The sequence below is a fragment of the Mustela erminea genome, chromosome 1 (genome assembly GCF_009829155.1).
Source record: "Mustela erminea isolate mMusErm1 chromosome 1, mMusErm1.Pri, whole genome shotgun sequence".
In the NCBI taxonomy this organism is placed as follows: domain Eukaryota; kingdom Metazoa; phylum Chordata; class Mammalia; order Carnivora; family Mustelidae; genus Mustela; species Mustela erminea.
In genome coordinates this window covers 1,251,050-1,269,225 of record NC_045614.1, presented here as the reverse complement: position 1 = coordinate 1,269,225, position 18,176 = coordinate 1,251,050, and the positions used below count along the sequence as shown (strand labels likewise).

The following is an 18,176-nucleotide window of genomic DNA, read 5'->3' as shown; positions in this document are numbered from 1 at the left end:
TCGCCCGCCAGCCCCGGGCGAGGCCCCGCCGTGCGGACGAGGAGGAGGGGCCGCGGGGGCGGCGTGGGAACGGGCTGAGCGCCGCGGGCGTGCGGCTGCCGAGGGCGGGGGGGCTCGGAGGCGGCGGGTCCGCCGGAGCGTTCGGCCGCGCGACCTGATCCCGCCCTGGGGAGGGGCCCCCGCTCCGGCGTCCGGGGGCCCCCGCCGCGGCCGCTGCCGCACTTGGTGCCCGCGGCCCTGCGCCCTGCGCCCGGCTGCACCTGCCTCCCCCGGCTCGGCCCAGAGTGGTCGGCGAGGCGTCCGTGCCTGGGAGAGCCCCGCGGCCGCTGTGGGCGTCAGCAGATTCCGGGCCTTCAGATGACGGAAGTCGAGTCTGTGACCCTTGCCGAGGTCGGGAATCCCACACAGGACTCGCAGACTAAAGCCCTGGCGTGCGGGGCGCCTGGGGGCTCGAGTCATGGTCTCAGGGTCCTGGGATGGAGCCCCGCATTGGGCTCTTTGCTCGCAGGGACCCTCGTCCCCTCCCCCTGCCTACTTGTGATCTCTGTCAAATAAATAAATAAAATCTTAAAAAAGAAATAAAGGAAAAATAAAACCCTGGCGTGGGCAGGGCTGGGCTCCATCCTCCCCACCAGCAGTGTGGGTCTGCCCATCTCTGGGACGCCCACCCACCGCCTCCCTCCCCTGAGAACCTCAGGAGGACGCAGGGCCCCCAGGAATCCCGACCTCGGGGTCCTTAATCTCATTTGCAAGTTCCTTCTGTCACTAGATTTCATAATGACAGGCATGAGGACAGGGTGTCCGCTGACCCCAGGGCAGGACTGAACTTTCTGCAGCATGGAGCCCACTCTGCGTGAGGCCCTGGGCTAGGCGACCTGAGCGGTGTGGCCTGCCAGCATTGGGCTTCCCCCCACGTCTGCCCCCTTTTCCCTGCCTACTCCATCACCTGTCCTCTTTGTGCTCCCATGGCCGTGTCCCTCCCAGGACCTGCACACATGCCTGAAAGCCCCGGCCCCTCCCAACACTGGGGGCTCTTGTACATGACGCCCCAGGTTATTGTTGGGCAGGTCAGCTGGTAGTGGGAGATCTGGCTTTCCAGGAGCCACCTGCGTGTCCCCCCTTGGAGGACGGGGCAGAGAGGAAACAAGATCACAGGCCAGGGAGGCCTGGGTGGCTCAGTCGGTTAAGTGGCTGCCCTCGGCTCAGGTCAGGATCCCGGCGTCTTGGGATTGAGTTCCGCCTCGGACTCCTTGCTCCGCAGGGAGCCTGCTTCTCCCTCTGCCTCTGCCTGCCACTTTGCCTGCCTGTGCTCTCTGTCTCTGACCAGTAAGTTAAAAAAAAAAAAAAAAAAAAAAAAAAAAAAACTTCAAAAAAAAGATCACAGGCCAAGGGCCCCATCCTCCAACACTGGGGCAGAGTGGTGGCCCTTGGCCAGATGCTGGGCCGGCCCTGCGTGCCCCCAGCCCCACCCCTGCCCCCACCTTGGGGACTTCCAGTGACCGGTCCATGGGAGGCAGGACACGCGCACGCCCCGTGGCAGCTGAGGCGCCCACAGCCAAGCAGGCGGGGCAGCCCAGGACTCCTGGCCACACCCAGGACTCCTGGCCACACCCACTCCCGCTTTCTCTTCTCCCTCCCTCCCCCACCCCCATGGAGGACAGCCGCCCTGGCTCCATCCCCAGGACTGCTGAGCCACCGGAATGGAGCGGGCTGTGAGTCAGTCAGCAGGAAGGGACACTTACAGCCACTTGCATCAGACGTCCCTGCTGCGTGACCCCACAACCAGAAGCCCCAGCTCGTGACCCCCCACTGGGTCTGGGGTGCTTCTGGAGCTTGGGGGTTCCTGTCCATGGAGGGCCAGACAGGAGGGAATACGAGGGGAGGGTACAGGCCAGGTGGGGCGCCACTTGTCCCTATGCCCACAGACACCCTTACTCCAAATGCCAGTCCTTCCCCCAACACCGGGATCCTCCTTAGAAGCCACACTGCGACCCCGGTCCTCCCACACCAGCTCAGGGCTTTAGGGCAGCCCTGGGTCCCTCTGTGAGTCAGGGGCCTGGCTCTGAGCAAATGAGGGAGAGGCCCAGCCCTTCCCCCAAAGGTACTGGCTTGTGAGGGTACTGCAGAGGTCCCAGCACTGTCTACGCACCGTCCGCTCGGCCCCCAGACCCACGCACAGGCCCCCGCTGCGCTCTCCTGTGTGTGCACACACCGCCACTCAGCTCCCACGTGTGCACAGGCTCTGCCCTGCACAGATCCAGGCTCCGCGCTTCTCCAAACGTGCGCAGACACACGTGCACGCCCAAATCTGGCCATACTCGCACACACATCAAACTGGGACCTTGTTTTTAGTGTTGGGGAAGAAAGGTCTTAGCCATTGCCTCCCATAGGGCTGTCAGGTAAAATACAGGACACCAGGTGCCATTCCAATTTCGCGTAAACAATGAATAACTGTTTAGCTGTTTGGGATATACTTATGCCTTCACTGAAAAATATTCCTTGTTTATCTGAGATTTCAAATGTAACTGGGTGTTCTGTAGTCTTGGCTCAATCTGGGAGCTCTGTCTGCTGGGTCGTGGAGGCCTGAGCTTCCTGGATCCCCCCAGACACTGCCCAGGAAGTCAACACTGCACACCCAAGCCCCCCACACCCCAGGGCTCTGGCTGCTTAGCCAGGCCAGGGAGGGGCCTGCCAGAAGGGACACCGCCCATCACAGCCAGCATGCCTCCTGGCTCAAAGGAGGCAGGGGGGAGGCAGGGGCCCTAAGGGAGGAAGTCAGGACCCTCCCGGTGTCTCCTCAGGGGTCTGGGGCAGCCCTGGACCCTACCTGCCCCGCGCACTGGCTCTCCCTGTCCTTTGCCTTGGCTGGAACGGCTCCTCCCCTCCCTGCGCCCCACTGATGACTGCCGGGAGCTGGGCAGGTGTGGGGGCGGGGCCCAGACCTGGTCTTCCAGCCTCACTTGCCTGGCAGACCACCTCCCACCCCCCAGGGCAGGTCAGAGGAACCTGGGGTCCAAGGAGAGGTGGGCAGGGTAGCTGGCAGATACCCCGGGCCCCCTTTCCCTCCCTGGCCCCTGGGCACCCAGCACTTCTGGGAGCTTGGCCTAGGAACAGGGCCTTCCTGGAGGAGGAAGACTGGCTGGCTGGGTCTGCGGCTGGCCCGCAGCAGGACAGGGCTTGGGTCTGCAAGCCCACACGCTGGGCCCAGAGGTCCCTCCACTTCCCCATTCCCACTGGCAGCCCCCATCGCCCCTAGAGCAGGCCAGGCTGGGGTGGGCCTGGCTGCCTCTCCTTGTTCAGCGCAAGTCAGGCACTCACAGGCCCCTGTCCCAGGGTCAGACCTGGGGCTCAGACCTGGGGTCTCAGAACCCTTGGTTGGGGGTGGGGGTCGGCCCTGACCTGCTCAGGGGATGTGTGTGGACTAACTGGGCACCCCGCTATCAGCAACGGACACACACATGTGAGCTTCTCGAGCTGTGCACAGAAGCCCGTGCCCATGTGCCCATCACACACAGCCCCTCCTGTGGGGACAGGCCCTGTGCACACTGCGATCCCCACCCCCGCCAGCTTTCACAGAAGGGTGTGCTCCCCTCGTGGTCCCCATCTGCTCTCCCACAGGGCAGGGGGTTACAGGACTCCGCTCACTGGGTGGGCAGAAGCAGGGGGTCCCTTGGGGGGTGTGAGCCTGCCCCCCCAACAGGAACACCTGGTGAGGCCCGGGGACATTTGTGGTTGTCATCACTGGGGGTGCTGGTGCATCAGGTGGGTGGGGGCCACAGTGCCCAGGATGGCCCCCACAGAGAGTGACCAGCCCCTATGTCACTAGTGCCTAGGGCTGGCCTCTGCGGGAAAGATCCCAGAGGTAGGGGCCAGCCCTACCGCCCCTTCTTCCCATCTACAGCACGGCGCCCGCAGAGGAAGCAGCTGTGCGGGCTGTGTGCGGGTGAGGCCGCTTGTCTGAACAGCGCTCAGAGCTGGGGACAAGCCTGCTCCCTCCCCCACCAGCCAGGCTCCAGGATCAGGACCCCAGGACCTGAGCTTGGCTGCCCCTGGGAAGACGGGCCACGGGCAGGCCTTCGTTCGTGTCTGTTCCCCGAGGTCCGTGTGAATGGCAATCCCCACAGGTCCGCACAGGAGGGTGAACATGGTTAAACACCCACCCTGCGGTGTGGACCTCTTTCACTGCTGTGGACTGAATCGCGGTCCCCGGGACCCAACCCTTGGAACCTGTGAATGTGGCATCTGGACAGAGGGCCTCGTGAGGTGGAATTCGTTAAGATGAGGTTGTATGGGAAGGGTGAGGGCAGAGTTGCCAAGCAGACAGCTGCCTGAAGGCGGGGGCGGGGACCCGGGCAAGGCCTCTGGGGGCCTAGGGACTGTGGCACTCTCGAGGACTGCCAGCCGCCCGGAAGCCAGGAAGCCGGGAGAAGCAGGAAGGATCCTCCCTGGGAACCTTCCGGGAGGGTGTGGCCCCGCCTCGACCTTGATTTCAGACTCCTGGTCTCCCGGAGAGCAGAAATTTCTGCTGTTTGAAGTCTCCTGGTGTGTGACAAGTTAACACCCTTCAACCCCTGTACACGCAGACACAGACACACACCCCTTTGCACACACATGTGCAAACACACTCAAACACACCCAGTCTTTTCAGCTGTATTCAGGAAGCACTTGCCGTGTCCCAGGCCCTGTGCTGGGCTCTAGACGGCGCATGGACAAATCTGTGCTGTCATGGAGTTGAGCTTCTGAGGAAGGACAGTGGCCCTTCCATACCCACCTGAGCCCAGCAGGGCACAGAGAGGACCCTGGCCTGAGGGCAGGGGTGGGAGGGAACAGCCGGGAACAATGAGGCGACTTCTCCCAGGCAAGCAGGTCTGACCGCCCCACCCCAGGCACCTGGGGCAGACCCGTGTGTCTGCACACACACACGCACACACACACGCACATGCACACACGCAGGGGGCGGAGATGGGGCGGGGGTGGGGGGCTAGTGCTGGCTGAGGTCAGGTGTGGTCTTGGCCGGGGGCACATAGAGGCCACCCCATTAGAAGGGGACCATTCAGCTTGACGTCAGTGGGGCCTGCTTGGGGAGGCAGAAAGCCTCTAGTCGGACAAGCAGCGTGGAGGGCTGCGAGGTTGGTCCAGCCCACAAACGCGCACTTCCGTGTGCCCAGGGTACGGAGCGTCTTTGGGGACAGGGAGCTGGCCTAGCTCAGGAAGGACTGATTCTACCCAAGTCCGGGTCAGGGCGGGGGTTGGGGGGCAACAAAAAACCGCCCGTCCTGGCTGCCCCCACCCTTTGGGCTCTGTCTTAGTTCTGGGCCCCTGCTCTCTCTGAAACGTTCCTTTGCAGGACTGAGGGAAGGTCTTTCATAGATCTCAGCCCCCATCCCAGTGGTTCCCTTTCTCGGCCAACTACAGGGCAACCCACTGGGGGGCTCCCTGGAGGAGGCAGCTGGGGCTCAAAGCCTTTTGGGGTGCACCAGCAGGACAGCCAGATCCAGAATCAGGGAGAGGCACCAGGGGGTCATGGCAGCCTGTGGGATCAATCAAGACAGAGCCACAGCACGTTCTGGGATTGGAAAGCTGCAAGAGAGAGCCATGTATGTTCTAGGAAAGGGAAGTCGCCCAAAGGAGTGCGTGTATCCCAAGCCCTGGCCGGCTTCCTGGGGGTACTGCCACAGCGCAGAGCGCGGCTCCAGCTCGGCGCCAGGAACCCACGGGCCTCCCAGGGCCGCAGGCAGCCCCTCCACCACCCACACCCCTGCCGGCAACGGTCAGCAACCCTCCCGGATCCTTCCCCCGAAGCCCCGCGCACCTCACCGCGCAGGCGCGCGGACACCCTCACGGCCCGAGTGCGCAGCCGCCCTGGGCCCGAAGGGCCCTCCGGCCCCGCCCCGGCCGAGCGCGTGTGGGCGGGGCGGGAGGGGGCGGGGCATGCGTGTGGGGCGGGGCGAAGCCTGGCCTATAAAGGCGGCGGCGGGGCGGCGCGCCCGGCTCCTCTCAGCGGCGGCGGCGGCTGCGGCCCAGGCGGAGGAGTCCGCGGTGGTGGCGGCGGTGGCGGCGCTGTTCCCCGCGCGGTCCGCGCAGCGGGCTCCGGGCTGCGTGTCTCGGGCGGCGGCGGCGGCGGTCCGACCCCGGCCCGAGCCCGACCCCGGTGAGTGCGGCCCAGCGACCCTGGCCCGGCCCCGACCGGGTCTCGGGGATCGGGCCCCGCGGAGCGTCGGCGGCCCGGGCTCCCGGCGCTCTGGCCGCAGCCACTCACGCTCTCCTTTGTCTGCTCCCGCCTGCAGGGTCCCTTCCCCGGCCGCCCCCCGCCCACGGGCCGCCCCCCCGGGCCCGCCGTCCCCTCCCCCGCTGGCGGGGCCCGGACAGAAGATGGTGCAGAAGAAAACAGCCGAACTTCAGGGCTTCCACCGTTCGTTCAAGGTGAGGGCCGGGGGGCTTGGGGTCGCCTGGGGCTGGACCGGTCCAGTGGCCGGTGGGGGGCGCGTAGCCCCCCCCAGGATCCCCCCAACTCCGGGGCTCGTGCCTGCCCTTCGCCCTGCGTCTGGGGCTGCCCCAACCGGGTGTGCACTGGTGGTGGGGGGCGGTCAGTGGGCCACAGGCCAGGCCCCAGCACCTTGGGGACTGTGGGGTGTTTCCTCCAAGAAGCCCAAGTGGGGCCGGGGCCGCAGCCCCTAGGGGCACCTGGCTGTTTGTCCCCTGCAAACCCCAGCCAGGGAGCCCAGCAGGCCGCAGTCCAGCTGTCTGCGCCCTCAGCCTGTGGGTCTGTGGGGTGTTTCCTCCAGGGATCTGAGGTAGGGCTGCAGGTCCCCAAAAGCCCTCCTAGGTGGTCTGCCGAACGGGGGAGCGGATTGGCTGCCCCCCAGCCCTGCCCCTCCCAGACACTCCAGGCCCAAGTGCTATTTCCTGTGGGAACGGGAAGTTTCTGCGGTGGCCCCGCGGCTGCCGCCGAGTCCTGGTCTCCGATGAGCAAGTCTGGGGAGGGGGGGCGGGCAGGTGCTGGGCTGGGGCCCCGCAGGGCTGGCTCAGGGGACGCAGTGATGTCAACGGCCGCCCCACCCCGCCAGCCGCGTTATGTAATGGCTTCCCCGGGCCTCCTTGGGCAGGGACCTGTTGCCCTGTAAAGAAGGCAGGACCTGGGCGTGTGTGCAGGCGTGCGCACGCGTGTGTGTGTGTGTGTGTGTGTGTACACAGGCGCGCGGCGCACCGGGGTGGGAGGAGCGAGCTGAGACTGTTTGGGTTAGAACTCCCAGGCCTGTCCAGCCAGCATCTCGGGCCAGCGTGCCCCACCCCTGCCCACACGCCTGTCATCTGTGCACTCCCCCCCACACCCCAGGGCAGCAATAGCCTTGGCACATCCAGGTGTCCGGGGCTGGGCTGAAGTTGGGGGGATGGACCTGAGATAGCACTGGCAGTGGTCTGTCCCCTCCTGGTGCTGGCCAGTAGCTGAGACAGGGTCCATGTGAGGGGCCCGCACCGCGGCCAAAGCAAACTCGAACTTTCCGGATGGTTCCAGCTGCCTCCTGCCAAGGCCTGCTGACTGGAGGCCTGAGGCCGGCCTGAGGCCCGCCCACGGCCCAGCCCGCCCACATCACTTCGCCCAGGTGGGACGACCGGAGTGCGGAGCGGGTGGGAGGAGCACTGGACACTGGACGGGGAGCCTCCGCTCCGAGGTGGCCCTCCCGGCTACTCTAGGACTGTCCGGGCACGCTAAGGTTGTTCTCTTGGGCTGGGGCCAGCTCCCTCCCCCCCACTGTCCAGCAGCGGCTCAGCAGGGACAGGCTTCTGGCAGCCATCTCCCAACACACTTTCCCCATTGTAAGCTGGGAAATCGGAGACCCGGAAAGAGCAGGGGTTTGGCCTGGGTCCCCCCAGCACACAGTGATGAGGACAGGGGAGCTGGCTCTCCCCTGGGGGCGGCCTGGTCACTCTTGCTGTCTCCATGTAAGAGGCCGGGACAGGCGTCTGAGGGCGGCGAGGGGACCCAGGAGGCACCTCGGGGCCCCGCGCCGTCCCTCCGTGTCCCCTACAGATGTCTGTCGGGCCTGGGGCTGAGGTGGCTGGCGGGTGACGATGTTGGCTGCTGAGTGGGGGCCTCTTGTCTTATCGCCCCTTCATGGGGTTACCTGGAGCCCCTCCTTCCCGGTGTGAGGAGTAACCTGGCGCCTGGGGAGGAGCCTTACGGTGAGCTGATTGCTGGCGCTCCAGCCTGCTGTCCGCCTGCCTCCCCACAGGGGCCGGAGCCCTCAGCGGGCCGGGCTGGGCCAGTGGACGAGCCCTGAGCAGGCTGGCAGGAGGTCTCCCTTCTCCCCGCTCCCCTGCCAGCCCGGGCCTCCTAGCAACTATCTGCAGGGCGGGTGGGGAGGCTGCGGGGGCCCCTGCGTGTTCTGCAGCCGCTCCCTCTGACCTCCGCCTCCCCCCTCTGCTGCCGGCCTGGCTTCCGGGCGTCCTGTCTGTAGGAATCTGGTCCAGCTCCGGGCCCCTCGGGGTCTCTCTAGGGCTTCCCTGGACTTTCTTCTCTGGATGACCCACCAGCCAGATAATGGCCCCACTTGTCGGGAGGCCCAGGGAGGGCCAGTGGCCGGGCCCGGGTCACCCAGCAGCAGCAGCAGCAGCGTGCAGCAGAGGCGCCCCCACGCCCACTCGAGGCCCCAGCCGCCTAGACTGCTGGCGAGCGGGGAGCTGAGTTAGAGGCAGCCCCTGAGGGAACCTGGCTGTGCCTCAGCCTCCAAGGCCACACACCTCATGCTGGGGCTGTCTGTCCTCAGCCTGGACTGTGTGCTCTGCAGAGAGTGGTTCCAGCCATCCTGTGGGGCATACGGGACCAACCCCCAGGCGCCTTCCTTCCCCAGTCATGGGGGCTGGTGGGCAGCCTCGAGTGGGCCTCTCTGTCACGGGGCCACTCTCGTGGCTGGGCGCGGGGGCCTGTGAGGGGCTCTGTCCGGGGGTGAAACAGGATGGTGCCGGCTGTGGCCTGGGCAGGGCCAGGCTGAGGGTGGCCGGGGTTGACACTCTCTCCCGATGCCTTGGACGCCCATTTTGTGAGCCTGCAGAGTCTGGGGGAGTGACCCTGTGGGACCGGTGACAGTGGGACCACATAGGGAGCAGTATGTGGCCAGGAGGGCAGTGGCTGCCCGTTCAGCAGAGGGAAACTGAGACCGGAAAGACCAGGGCCTTGCATGGGAGGCGGCGGGAAGGCAGGCAGGGCCGCCCCTGCTGGGAAGCCCGCCTGGAAGCCGGTGACTCAGCCCCTCCCACGGACGGCCTTGCTGCCTTTGATCCCGGGCAGCGCCGGGGCCGGCCGGGCTACGGAGCCCGTCCCCATTCTGCAGCGGTGAACAACCTAGGTGTGAGGCGCGGCCTGGGCACCACGGTGACTCATGCCCAGCCCGCTGCCCGCTCACGGGCCCTCCCCACACCGCAGCACCTTCCTGGACGCCCCAAGGGCCCTGGGCTAGGTGGTGGGGGGAGCGGTGACCATTTCCTCACAGTCCGGCAAAGTCAGGCTTTGTTCCCCTTGAATGTGGACACAGGGTGGGCCGCTCTGGGCGGGGCCTGAGTGCTCTCTCCTGCTCCTACAGGGGCAGAATCCTTTCGAGCTGGCCTTCTCCTTAGACCAGACCCGTCACGGGGACACCGATTTCAGCCTGGAGCGCCCTGCCCGCCCTGGTGAGGCCCCGAGAGGGAGGGGGGGCTTCCCCGGGAGCCGCGGGGGGGGGGGGCCGCTGCCTGCTGGGCAGGGTGGGCCTCACCTCCGGGTCTCCCAGTACAGATATGCCCGCGAGCCAGCCCATCGACATCCCGGACGCCAAGAAGAGGGGCAAGAAGAAGAAGCGGTGCCGGGCCACCGACAGCTTCTCGGGCAGGTTCGAGGGTGAGTGGGCGCCGGCGGGGGCGGGGCGGGGAGCGAGATGGGGGCCGGCCTGGGGCAGCTCTCACGACCCCCTCCTGCTCCATAGACGTCTACCAGCTACAGGAGGACGTGCTCGGGGAGGGCGCCCACGCCCGAGTGCAGACCTGTGTCAACCTCATCACTAACCAAGAGTACGCGGTCAAGGTGAGCGCCAGCGCGCCGGCGGCCCCCTCCCCTCTGCCCGCAGCGCCTGGGATCTGGCACCGGCAGAGGTCGGCGGGAGGAGGGAGCTGGCGTTCGAGCCCCTGGGCCAGCAGCTGGGGAAACTAGTGTCTAAAAATGGCCTTAGGGCCAGTGAGTCAGGCCACCCCTGGGAATCTAGGTCAGACTGGCCTGAGCCCCCAAGGCTGGGCAGGAAGTGACCACGAGCACCAGCTCCCTACCAGGCAGCTGGGGGCTTCGGTCAGAGCTGGCTCTTGTCTGCTGGGTCCCTCGTGCCATTCCTCAGGAGTGACAAGTGGCTCTTCACGCTGGTCACAAAGATGAAAAGGCCACGCTTTACTTGGGGCCCGAGGAGGCTTAACATATGGGGAAACCAGGGCAGGCCCAGAAGGACCTCTTGGGTGTTCCCGTGTGGCCCCTGACCCACGGTGTGGCCAGGTGGTCTGGAAAACTTGTGTTCCTTGGCCAGGTAGTGTGACCCTGTGTTCTGAGAAACTTTCCAGTGATCCGTGGTGACCCTGCCTCTGGGTGGGGTGGGGTCTGAGGAGGCTGGCGGCCCAGGACAGGGGACCAGGCGCCGCGGGCACTGGATGGTTTGCCTCCAGCACTTTCTGCACTGGGGGCTTTCCTGCTCGGGACCCTGCCGGGCAGCCTGGCTTCCTACCACTGTTGAGCACTGCGGCTTTCTCACGCTGCTGTGTGGACCTCCCGTAAACGTGGGGCCCACGTTTTCCTCCACGAAGGCAGGGTCCTAGCCAGACTGCCCAGAGCTACTCCAGAGGAGGTGGCTGCTGGCGTTGTGTCAGGAGGCCCTGGAATCTGGTGGCTCTGCCTCTCGGCACAGGTGCTTGTCACCAGACAGGTGGCACAGGGCACGGGCTGGGCCCTGGCAGCAGGTGGCCATCAGGCCTGCCTGCTGCAAGAATGAGCTGGGGGGGCACACCGTGTTCCTCCCCCACCAGGCAGGTGTGCGGGACGGGGAACTCTGGGCCGCGGGGTGACCTCACCTGCCTCACTGGCCCAGGGAGAGGGGCCAGAGATCCAGCCTGGGGAGGGGTCCCCAGTGGGGGCCAGGGCTACCCGGAAAGAGCCAGCAGACACCTTCTGTCCCCGCTTCTGGGAGCGAAGATGGCTGGGCCACCCTCCGGTCCTCAGAGCTCCTGGGCGCCTGAGGGGATTGGGGGCAGAAGCTGGCTTCTTGAGGCTGAGTCCCTGGGGACTGTGCCTGCTCGTTGGCAGGAGGGCCCATCTGGGCGGCCTGGGGGACCCCAGGCAGCTGCCCAGACAGTCGTGAAACCAGAGGTGAGACTTGGCACTGAGGCAGGCAGGGACACCATGGCCGGTGGCCAGGCACCCCGAGGCCCCTCCAGTCCCCTGGGTGGGTTGGGAGCCCACTCAGTGGCCACCCAGTGTCCTAGTCAGGGAGGGGAGGCTGCCCAGTTCCAGGGACCCTGACACCCTGAAGGGGCATTCCGTAGGAGTCCCAGACCCCAAACATGCCCCCGAGGCCTGCGGGGTCAGGAGTGGAGAAGGCGCAGCTCACTCTTTTCTCTCTCTGGCTTGTCTGTTTCCCTCCTGGTGCCACTTGGGAAACGTGTTGTCCCCCCCTCCCCCCAAGCTGTGGTGACGCCATAGTTCTGACTGCGGGCGAATTCTGGGCCCCAGAAGAACTCAGTTTTTTAGAACTTAAGATTTAAGAGCTAACGGGGTCCTAGGCATGGCACAGGGTGAATTTCGGGTAGGGGCCCTGTGGGCCTTGGAGGGTCTGGCTGACGCAGCTGCTCTGGCTCCTGCCCCTCCCCCTTCCAGATCATCGAGAAGCAGCCGGGCCACATTCGGAGTCGGGTTTTCCGGGAGGTGGAGACACTGTACCAGTGCCAGGGACACAGGTAATGTGACCCACCTTGCCACACACTGGGCCCAGAGCCAGCTCTCCGTGGATGAATGGGCCTGAATAGCTCGTCATCCCCAGCAAGCATTTCAGGAGCAGCGTCCAGTGTGTCCCTATAGGCAGGGTCTCCTGTGGGCAGGCAGGGGTGGGGAGGGGTCGGTGCACAGGGGCCTCAGGAAGCCTTTCTCCTCTCCTGCCTCTCCAACTCCCTGTGCCCCAGGAACGTTCTAGAGCTGATAGAGTTCTTTGAGGAGGAGGATCGCTTCTACCTGGTGTTTGAGAAGATGCGGGGCGGTATGTGGGGCCCGGGAGACCCTTCCCAATGGGTTGTAAGGGGCTGTGGGCTGGGCCACCAGCAGGACTTCTCAGAGCCGCCCCTCCTGTGCATGGCTTGTGGGGTCTGAACTTGCTGTCCAGACTTTGGGCCCCAGGAGGCCAGAGTCAGAGTGTCCCTGTGGGGGGGAGCGGGAGCTGCTGGGCAGTGGCCTGGAGGCGCCCAGGTGACGGTGTGCCCTCTCCCTCCGCTGCGGCCTGGCCCCAGGCTCCATCCTGAGCCACATCCACAAGCGGCGGCACTTCAACGAGCTGGAGGCCAGCGTGGTGGTGCAGGACGTGGCCAGTGCCCTGGACTTCCTGCACAACAAAGGTGTGTGGGGTGGGCCCCGGGGGCGGCCGGCCCGCCTGGCGCCCGCTCCACCTGCCCCGGGACTCCCAGAAAATGCTCCCGCGGACTCGCCCTGGTTCTCTCTTGCAGGCATCGCCCACCGGGACCTAAAGCCGGAAAACATCCTGTGTGAGCACCCCAACCAGGTGAGGGCGCTGGGGAGCTGCCCCCTGCAGCCGGGGCAGGGGTGGGGCGGGACCCCCGCCTCAGGGCCTCTGCCCACCCCTCGCAGGTCTCCCCCGTCAAGATCTGCGACTTCGACCTGGGCAGCGGCATCAAACTCAACGGGGACTGCTCCCCCATCTCCACTCCGGAGCTGCTCACCCCGGTGAGCCACGGGCGCGCCCAGACCCGCTCCGGGGCTGCGGTTGCATAACCTCGAGGTGCTGCCGGCCCAGCGCCGCTGAGCTGGGGCTTTTTGCCTAGCAACAGCCGCTGATTGGCCCCGCTGAAGAGGGCGGGGCGGGGCTGGCTCCCGGCTGCTGATTGGGTGGTGGGGCGGGGCGAGCACCTGCCACCTGTTGATTGGGTGGAGGGGCGGGGTGGGCGTCCTAGCCCGCCTCTGATTGGCCGGGCTGAGGGCAGGCGGGGCGTTGGGCGCCGCGGCCGGGTGACCCTGCGGCGGGGCCCTCACGTGACGCCGGGAAGTCCCGGCCCGCGCCGCCCCTCCCCCTCGCGGGCTCCTGACGCGGGGTCCCGCCCGCAGTGCGGCTCGGCGGAGTACATGGCCCCCGAGGTGGTGGAGGCCTTCAGTGAGGAAGCCAGCATCTACGACAAGCGCTGCGACCTCTGGAGCCTGGGGGTCATCCTCTACATCCTGCTCAGCGGCTACCCGCCCTTCGTGGGCCACTGCGGCAGCGACTGCGGCTGGGACCGCGGCGAGGCCTGCCCGGCCTGCCAGGTGCGCGGGGGCCCCGCGGCCGCCCCGTGTGCCCCGTGGGGACCCCGCGGCCGCCCCGTGTGCCCCGTGGGGACCCCGCAGCCGCCCCGTGTGCCCCGCGGGGGCCCCGCAGCCGCCCCGTGTGCCCCGTGGGGACCCCGCAGCCGCCCCGTGTGCCCCGCGGGGGCCCCGCAGCCGCCCCGTGTGCCCCGTGGGGACCCCGCAGCCGCCCCGTGTGCCCCGCGGGGCCCCGCAGCCGCCCCGTGTGCCCCGCGGGGGCCCCCGCAGTCGCCCCGTGCGCCCCCTGCGCCCCGCGGCCGCCCCACCCCCGCCGCACCCCTCGGCGTGTCGGGATCGTGGGTTAGGCCGGCTGGTGTCCGGGGCGCCCCTGGCCGAGCTCACCACTAAGCCGGCGAGCCCAACCCCGGGTCCCGGCAGCCGACCCTTCGCTCCCTTGGCCCCTGCCCCGCAGAACATGCTGTTTGAGAGCATCCAGGAGGGCAAGTACGAGTTTCCCGAGAAGGACTGGGCCCACATCTCCTTCGCTGCCAAAGACCTCATCTCAAAGCTGCTTGTCCGCGACGCCAAGCAGAGGCTGAGCGCCGCCCAGGTTCTGCAGCACCCTTGGGTGCAGGGGGTGAGTGAGCCCCGCGGGGACCTCCTGTTCCACATGGCCTCTGGGGGCCTGGGGAGTGACTTGGGGTGGGTGTCCGGGAGTCTTGGGGAGCCGCAGCGGCTCCTGCCCACCACGTGGGTCTGGGGCTCTGTCCCGTGTCGGGGCCGGGCACAGCACAGAGATGGAGCGGTTGCTGCCAGCCCGGGCTTGGGATTGCCGGTGCCACTCGGTGAAATGCTGGGCCTCGTGCCCCAGAAGCACCAGGGCCCCTTCTGGCCTGGCCCACCTGCCCGGAGCAGCAAGCCAAGGTCGTCCAGGGGTCGGGCAGGACCCAGGTCTCTGGCGGAGCCTGCCAGCCCCCAGCTCAGCTCCCTGTCCCCACCCAGCTGGGGAGAGCCTGCTGGTTTTCTGGCCCGCAGTCAGTCAGCCTGGCTGCCAGTCCAGGACGAGGAGGGCACAAGGGCAAGGGTCTTAACCAGAAATAGAAGCTGCACTGGGACTCCCCAGGGAGCCAAGCCTGGGCTCTCACCTCAGGGCTCGCCGCTGGAGAGGCACCCGTGCCCTTCGGGGACGTCAGGAGACCCAGGAGTGGACACGGGAGGGGGCGGGAGCCAGTCCCCTGGGCCACTCCTGGACTTCCACCCCCTCCCGCTCGCCTTGGCCTGGCTCAGTTCCCGCAGGTGCGCCCTGGGCGCGGGGGTGCCCCTGGGTGCTGCTCCTGAGCCCCAGCCGTCCTGTCCCCACAGTGCGCTCCGGAGAACACTCTGCCCACACCCATGGTCCTGCAGAGGTGAGGCTGTGGGGGGGTCCCGAGGGGGGGCACTGAGTGGGGGTTGGTTAAGGTTGGGCGTTCAAGAAAGACAAGCAGTTCTCTGTAAGTGGGCGGGCTGGGGAGCCGTCTGAGTGCCGCTGGTGACGGTGACGGTGACGGATCGAGCCCCGGTGGGAGGCTGCAGCCCCTCCCCCAGGGTACTGCCCAGGGGATTGGGGCCTGCCTGCAGCCCCCCGCCGACCTCTGCGACCGCCCCCTCCCCAGGAACAGCTGTGCCAAAGAGCTCACGTCCTTCGCCGCGGAGGCCATCGCGGTGAACCGGCAGCTGGCCCAGCGCGAGGAGGACGCGGCGGCGGCGGAGGAGGGCCAGGGCCCGCCGGTGCTCATCCGCGCGGTCTCCCGCTGCCTGCAGCTGTCCCCGCCCGCGCAGAGCAAGCTGGCCCAGCGGCGGCAGCGCGCCAGCCTGTCCGCCGCCCCCGTGGTCCTGGTGGGAGACCACGCGTGACCCCTCACCCCTGTACATAGGTCACTCCCGCCCCTCCCCCCACCACCCCATCAAATCTGAAGAGGTTTTTTAAGCTGTTTCCAGCCGGTGACCCACAGGCTGCCCTCCCCTGGCTGGGCTCCGAGGCGCTGAGCTCAGCCGGGGGTCTTTTTATATGAGGTTTTTGCTGTTGGGTTTTTTTCTCCTTTTTTCTGCCCCACCCCCATGTCTCCCCCCTTTAAAGGTGTTAAAAGCAAAGCAGGCGCCGGGGAGAGGAGAGGGGAGGCCGCGTGTGGCTGGGCTTGCGGGTCCCTGCTGCCCCGGCCCGGAGGCGCGCCCGTACTGTGAAAGGTCCCCGCCCGCCCGCCCTGCCACGACTCAGGACAGGAGGCGATCGTCGTCTTCCAGAGCTGGGGGCCCAGGAGCGCGCCCCTCCCCAGCCCGCACAGTATTTCAGGGACGGGCCCGGCCCATACCTCCCCCCAGGGACCCAGCAGCTCCCTACCCCTCACCCCAGAGACACCCTGGCGGCTGGGTGGGGCCGGGTTTCTCAGGTCTCCCTTGTGGCGGGAGGGGGCCTGGGTGCAGGCAGGTGGGCTCCACGGCTGCCCGCTGTACCCACCCCCCGCCTCGGACTGACAATCGGGGCTCTCTCAAACCTTGACCTTAAGCTGCAGCCCACCCCAGGTGGGGGGTGCCCCCGCTGCCCCCCCAGGATGGCGGTGCCGGAGGAAGTGGGAGGGGCTGGACAGGCGCCCGTCAGCCAACGTGGGGGTTCCAGAGACCCCCACCCTGGGCACCCGAGTGCCCCTTCTCAGGGCTCAGTCTGACCGCGGCCACGTCCCGCCCCTTGTCGCCCTTGGGGTCTGGTGTGGAAGCTCTATCAGCCCCCTTCCTCCGCAGAGCCAGGGCCCGCCCAGGGGTCCTGCTGAAGCTCCTCCACCCCCAAGGGCAGCGTTTCGACCCGCCCACCTTCAGGAAAATGGCCGCTGCTGCCGCGGCATCCTCCGGGGCACCCTCCGGGGCACCAGGAATCACTGTGCCCGCCTCTGCCCACCTTGGCGCTGGGCTCACACGTCGGGTCTGGCAGGCCTGGGGAGACCGATGCCCCTCCTCGTCCTCGGGAAACACTATGCAATACAGGCTCCCCTTCTCTACGGGCCCCCTGCCCGCCGGGGAGGGCCCCCCGCGGTCCCTAGGCCCAGCAGCCTAGCCGGCGTCTGGCCTGGTCTCCACAGCGGCCCAGGGCCTGGAAAGCCCTCCGGCTTCTAGTTTGTCCTGTTCTGTTAATTTTTCAAAGACATCAGTTGACTTGCTTCCCTGTTCTCGAATACTTGAATGTTGGGGGGGGTCTCGTGGGTGGGGGGGCCCAGATGCCGTTTCTGTGGCCGTCTCCCGTGGCTGGTGGGGACTGCCGCCCTCCAGCCCCCCCCGCCCACCCGGATCTGTGGACTGGCCTTTCCAAAGACCTCGGGGCGTGGGAGGCCGCCCCACCCCGTTTCTTGCCCACCGGTGATCCTACATTTTGCAACTGGGGATTCTGCCTTTTTGTAAAAAACAAACAGGCCCCCGCCCGCCACAGGCGCCTTGGCCGTTTTACTCTAGAAAGCGGAGCCGTGAGGAGCTTTGTTCCTTCTTCCCAAAGGTGGGACAGCCACTTCTCTGCCTGCCACACGTCACAGGGACCGTGGGAGCTGAGGGGCTGTCAGAACCGTTACTGTGAATGCGCCTGGCCCCCAGGCCGCCCCACGCTGGGGGAGGGGAACGGCCACGTTCAATGTTAAGATGTGTAAAAAAGACAAAAAAAAAAAAGTTTTTTTAAAAGTGGGGGGAACACATCCAAGCACTTTAAGCGCCGCACCAGGTGAACTGATCCAGCTCATCTTCCGGACACCGACTGTCAATGCCGGAATTTTGTATTGTTTTGTAAGGATTTAATAAAAGTCATAAAAACTCGGGTGTCCTGGTTTCCTGTTTTGTAACAAGTGGCCTCCAACCATTTCTCACCCCTGGTGAGGCTGTGAGTCGGGGCTGGGGACAGGTGCGGGGGGTGGGGGGGCTGCTGGGGTGTGCCCTGAGCCGTCTTCAGGGAGCTGAAGTGGAAGCTGCTGGGCAGCCTGGCCTTGGACCCTGGCCCTCACCTCCCCACGTCCCCCCCACCGGGCTGCTGCCGGTTGAGCCTGGGGAGGAGGAAGGAGAGCTGCCCGCAGTGCCACTGACTCGGAAGGCCACGACCCAACAAAAAGTTGGGTTTTGAAAAAAGCCCTACAAACCTGCCCAGATTGTTGTTCCGTGCAGGCCTCTGTGCCAGATAGCCCCGGGCTGACTTCGCATCCTGGCGGGGAGGGAGCGGATCAGGGAGGGCTTCCTGGAGGCGGGAGCCAGTGGGGTGGGGGAGGGGCGGTGACGTCGGGCCCCTGAGGGTGTCACCAGCTGCTTCAACTTCCCCATCTGACCAGCAGGGATCCGAGATCGGCCTCACGAGGAAGGCGTGAGCAGGTGGCAGGTGCCCAGCCGCCTACGAGCCGTGTGAACTTCTGGGCCATCTGCGTGGGCTCTAGCTCTGTCCCGGGGCCGCAGCGTGACGGTGCCTCGCTCCTGCTGCCGGCCGAGGGACGCTCACTCGCGTGTGGGGGACACGTGTGTCTGTTCACCGGTCCGTGGTCCTCAGCTTGTCCCCACATTTTTGGGTGCTGTGAGCCGGGCTGCAGTGAGCAGTCACCTCTGTCCCTGCGTGGACGGACACTGCCGACGGGAGGAGGCACAGGCACACCCGGATGTCATTTCTGGAAGG

General features: G+C 66.7%; 1 protein-coding gene across 4 annotated transcripts; it reads left to right on the top strand.

Annotated features, from left to right (window-relative positions):
* Nucleotides 1-6,287: 6,287 nt before the first annotated feature.
* On the top strand, nt 6,288-17,337 carry MKNK2 (MAPK interacting serine/threonine kinase 2). 4 transcript variants are annotated; one of them, XM_032358603.1, is made up of 13 exons: nt 6,288-6,423; nt 9,582-9,669; nt 9,773-9,874; nt 9,960-10,057; nt 11,885-11,964; nt 12,187-12,260; nt 12,508-12,612; nt 12,721-12,776; nt 12,863-12,958; nt 13,337-13,531; nt 13,983-14,147; nt 14,873-14,916; nt 15,163-17,337. In XM_032358603.1, exons 1-13 carry the CDS (start codon nt 6,373-6,375, stop codon nt 15,401-15,403), a joined length of 1,395 nt encoding a protein of 464 aa, XP_032214494.1. In that variant the 5' UTR covers nt 6,288-6,372; the 3' UTR covers nt 15,404-17,337. The 4 variants fall into 4 exon arrangements, with proteins under 4 accessions (XP_032214494.1, XP_032214485.1, XP_032214474.1 ...); XM_032358583.1 differs by lacking the exon at nt 6,288-6,423 and adding an exon at nt 6,430-9,347 and having other exon boundaries at nt 9,768-9,874; XM_032358594.1 differs by having other exon boundaries at nt 12,508-12,776.
* Nucleotides 17,338-18,176: the final 839 nt, after the last annotated feature.

Excerpts from the sequence above, each read along its gene's own strand:
- MKNK2 (XM_032358575.1), top strand. The coding sequence starts at position 9,110 with ATGTGGCCAGGAGGGCAGTGGCTGCCCGTTCAGCAGAGGGAAACTGAG. Across the intron at positions 9,670-9,767 it reads GGAGCGCCCTGCCCGCCCTG|TACAGATATGCCCGCGAGCC; the intron begins GTGAGGCCCCGA and ends CGGGTCTCCCAG. Across the intron at positions 12,261-12,507 it reads GTTTGAGAAGATGCGGGGCG|GCTCCATCCTGAGCCACATC; the intron begins GTATGTGGGGCC and ends GCCTGGCCCCAG.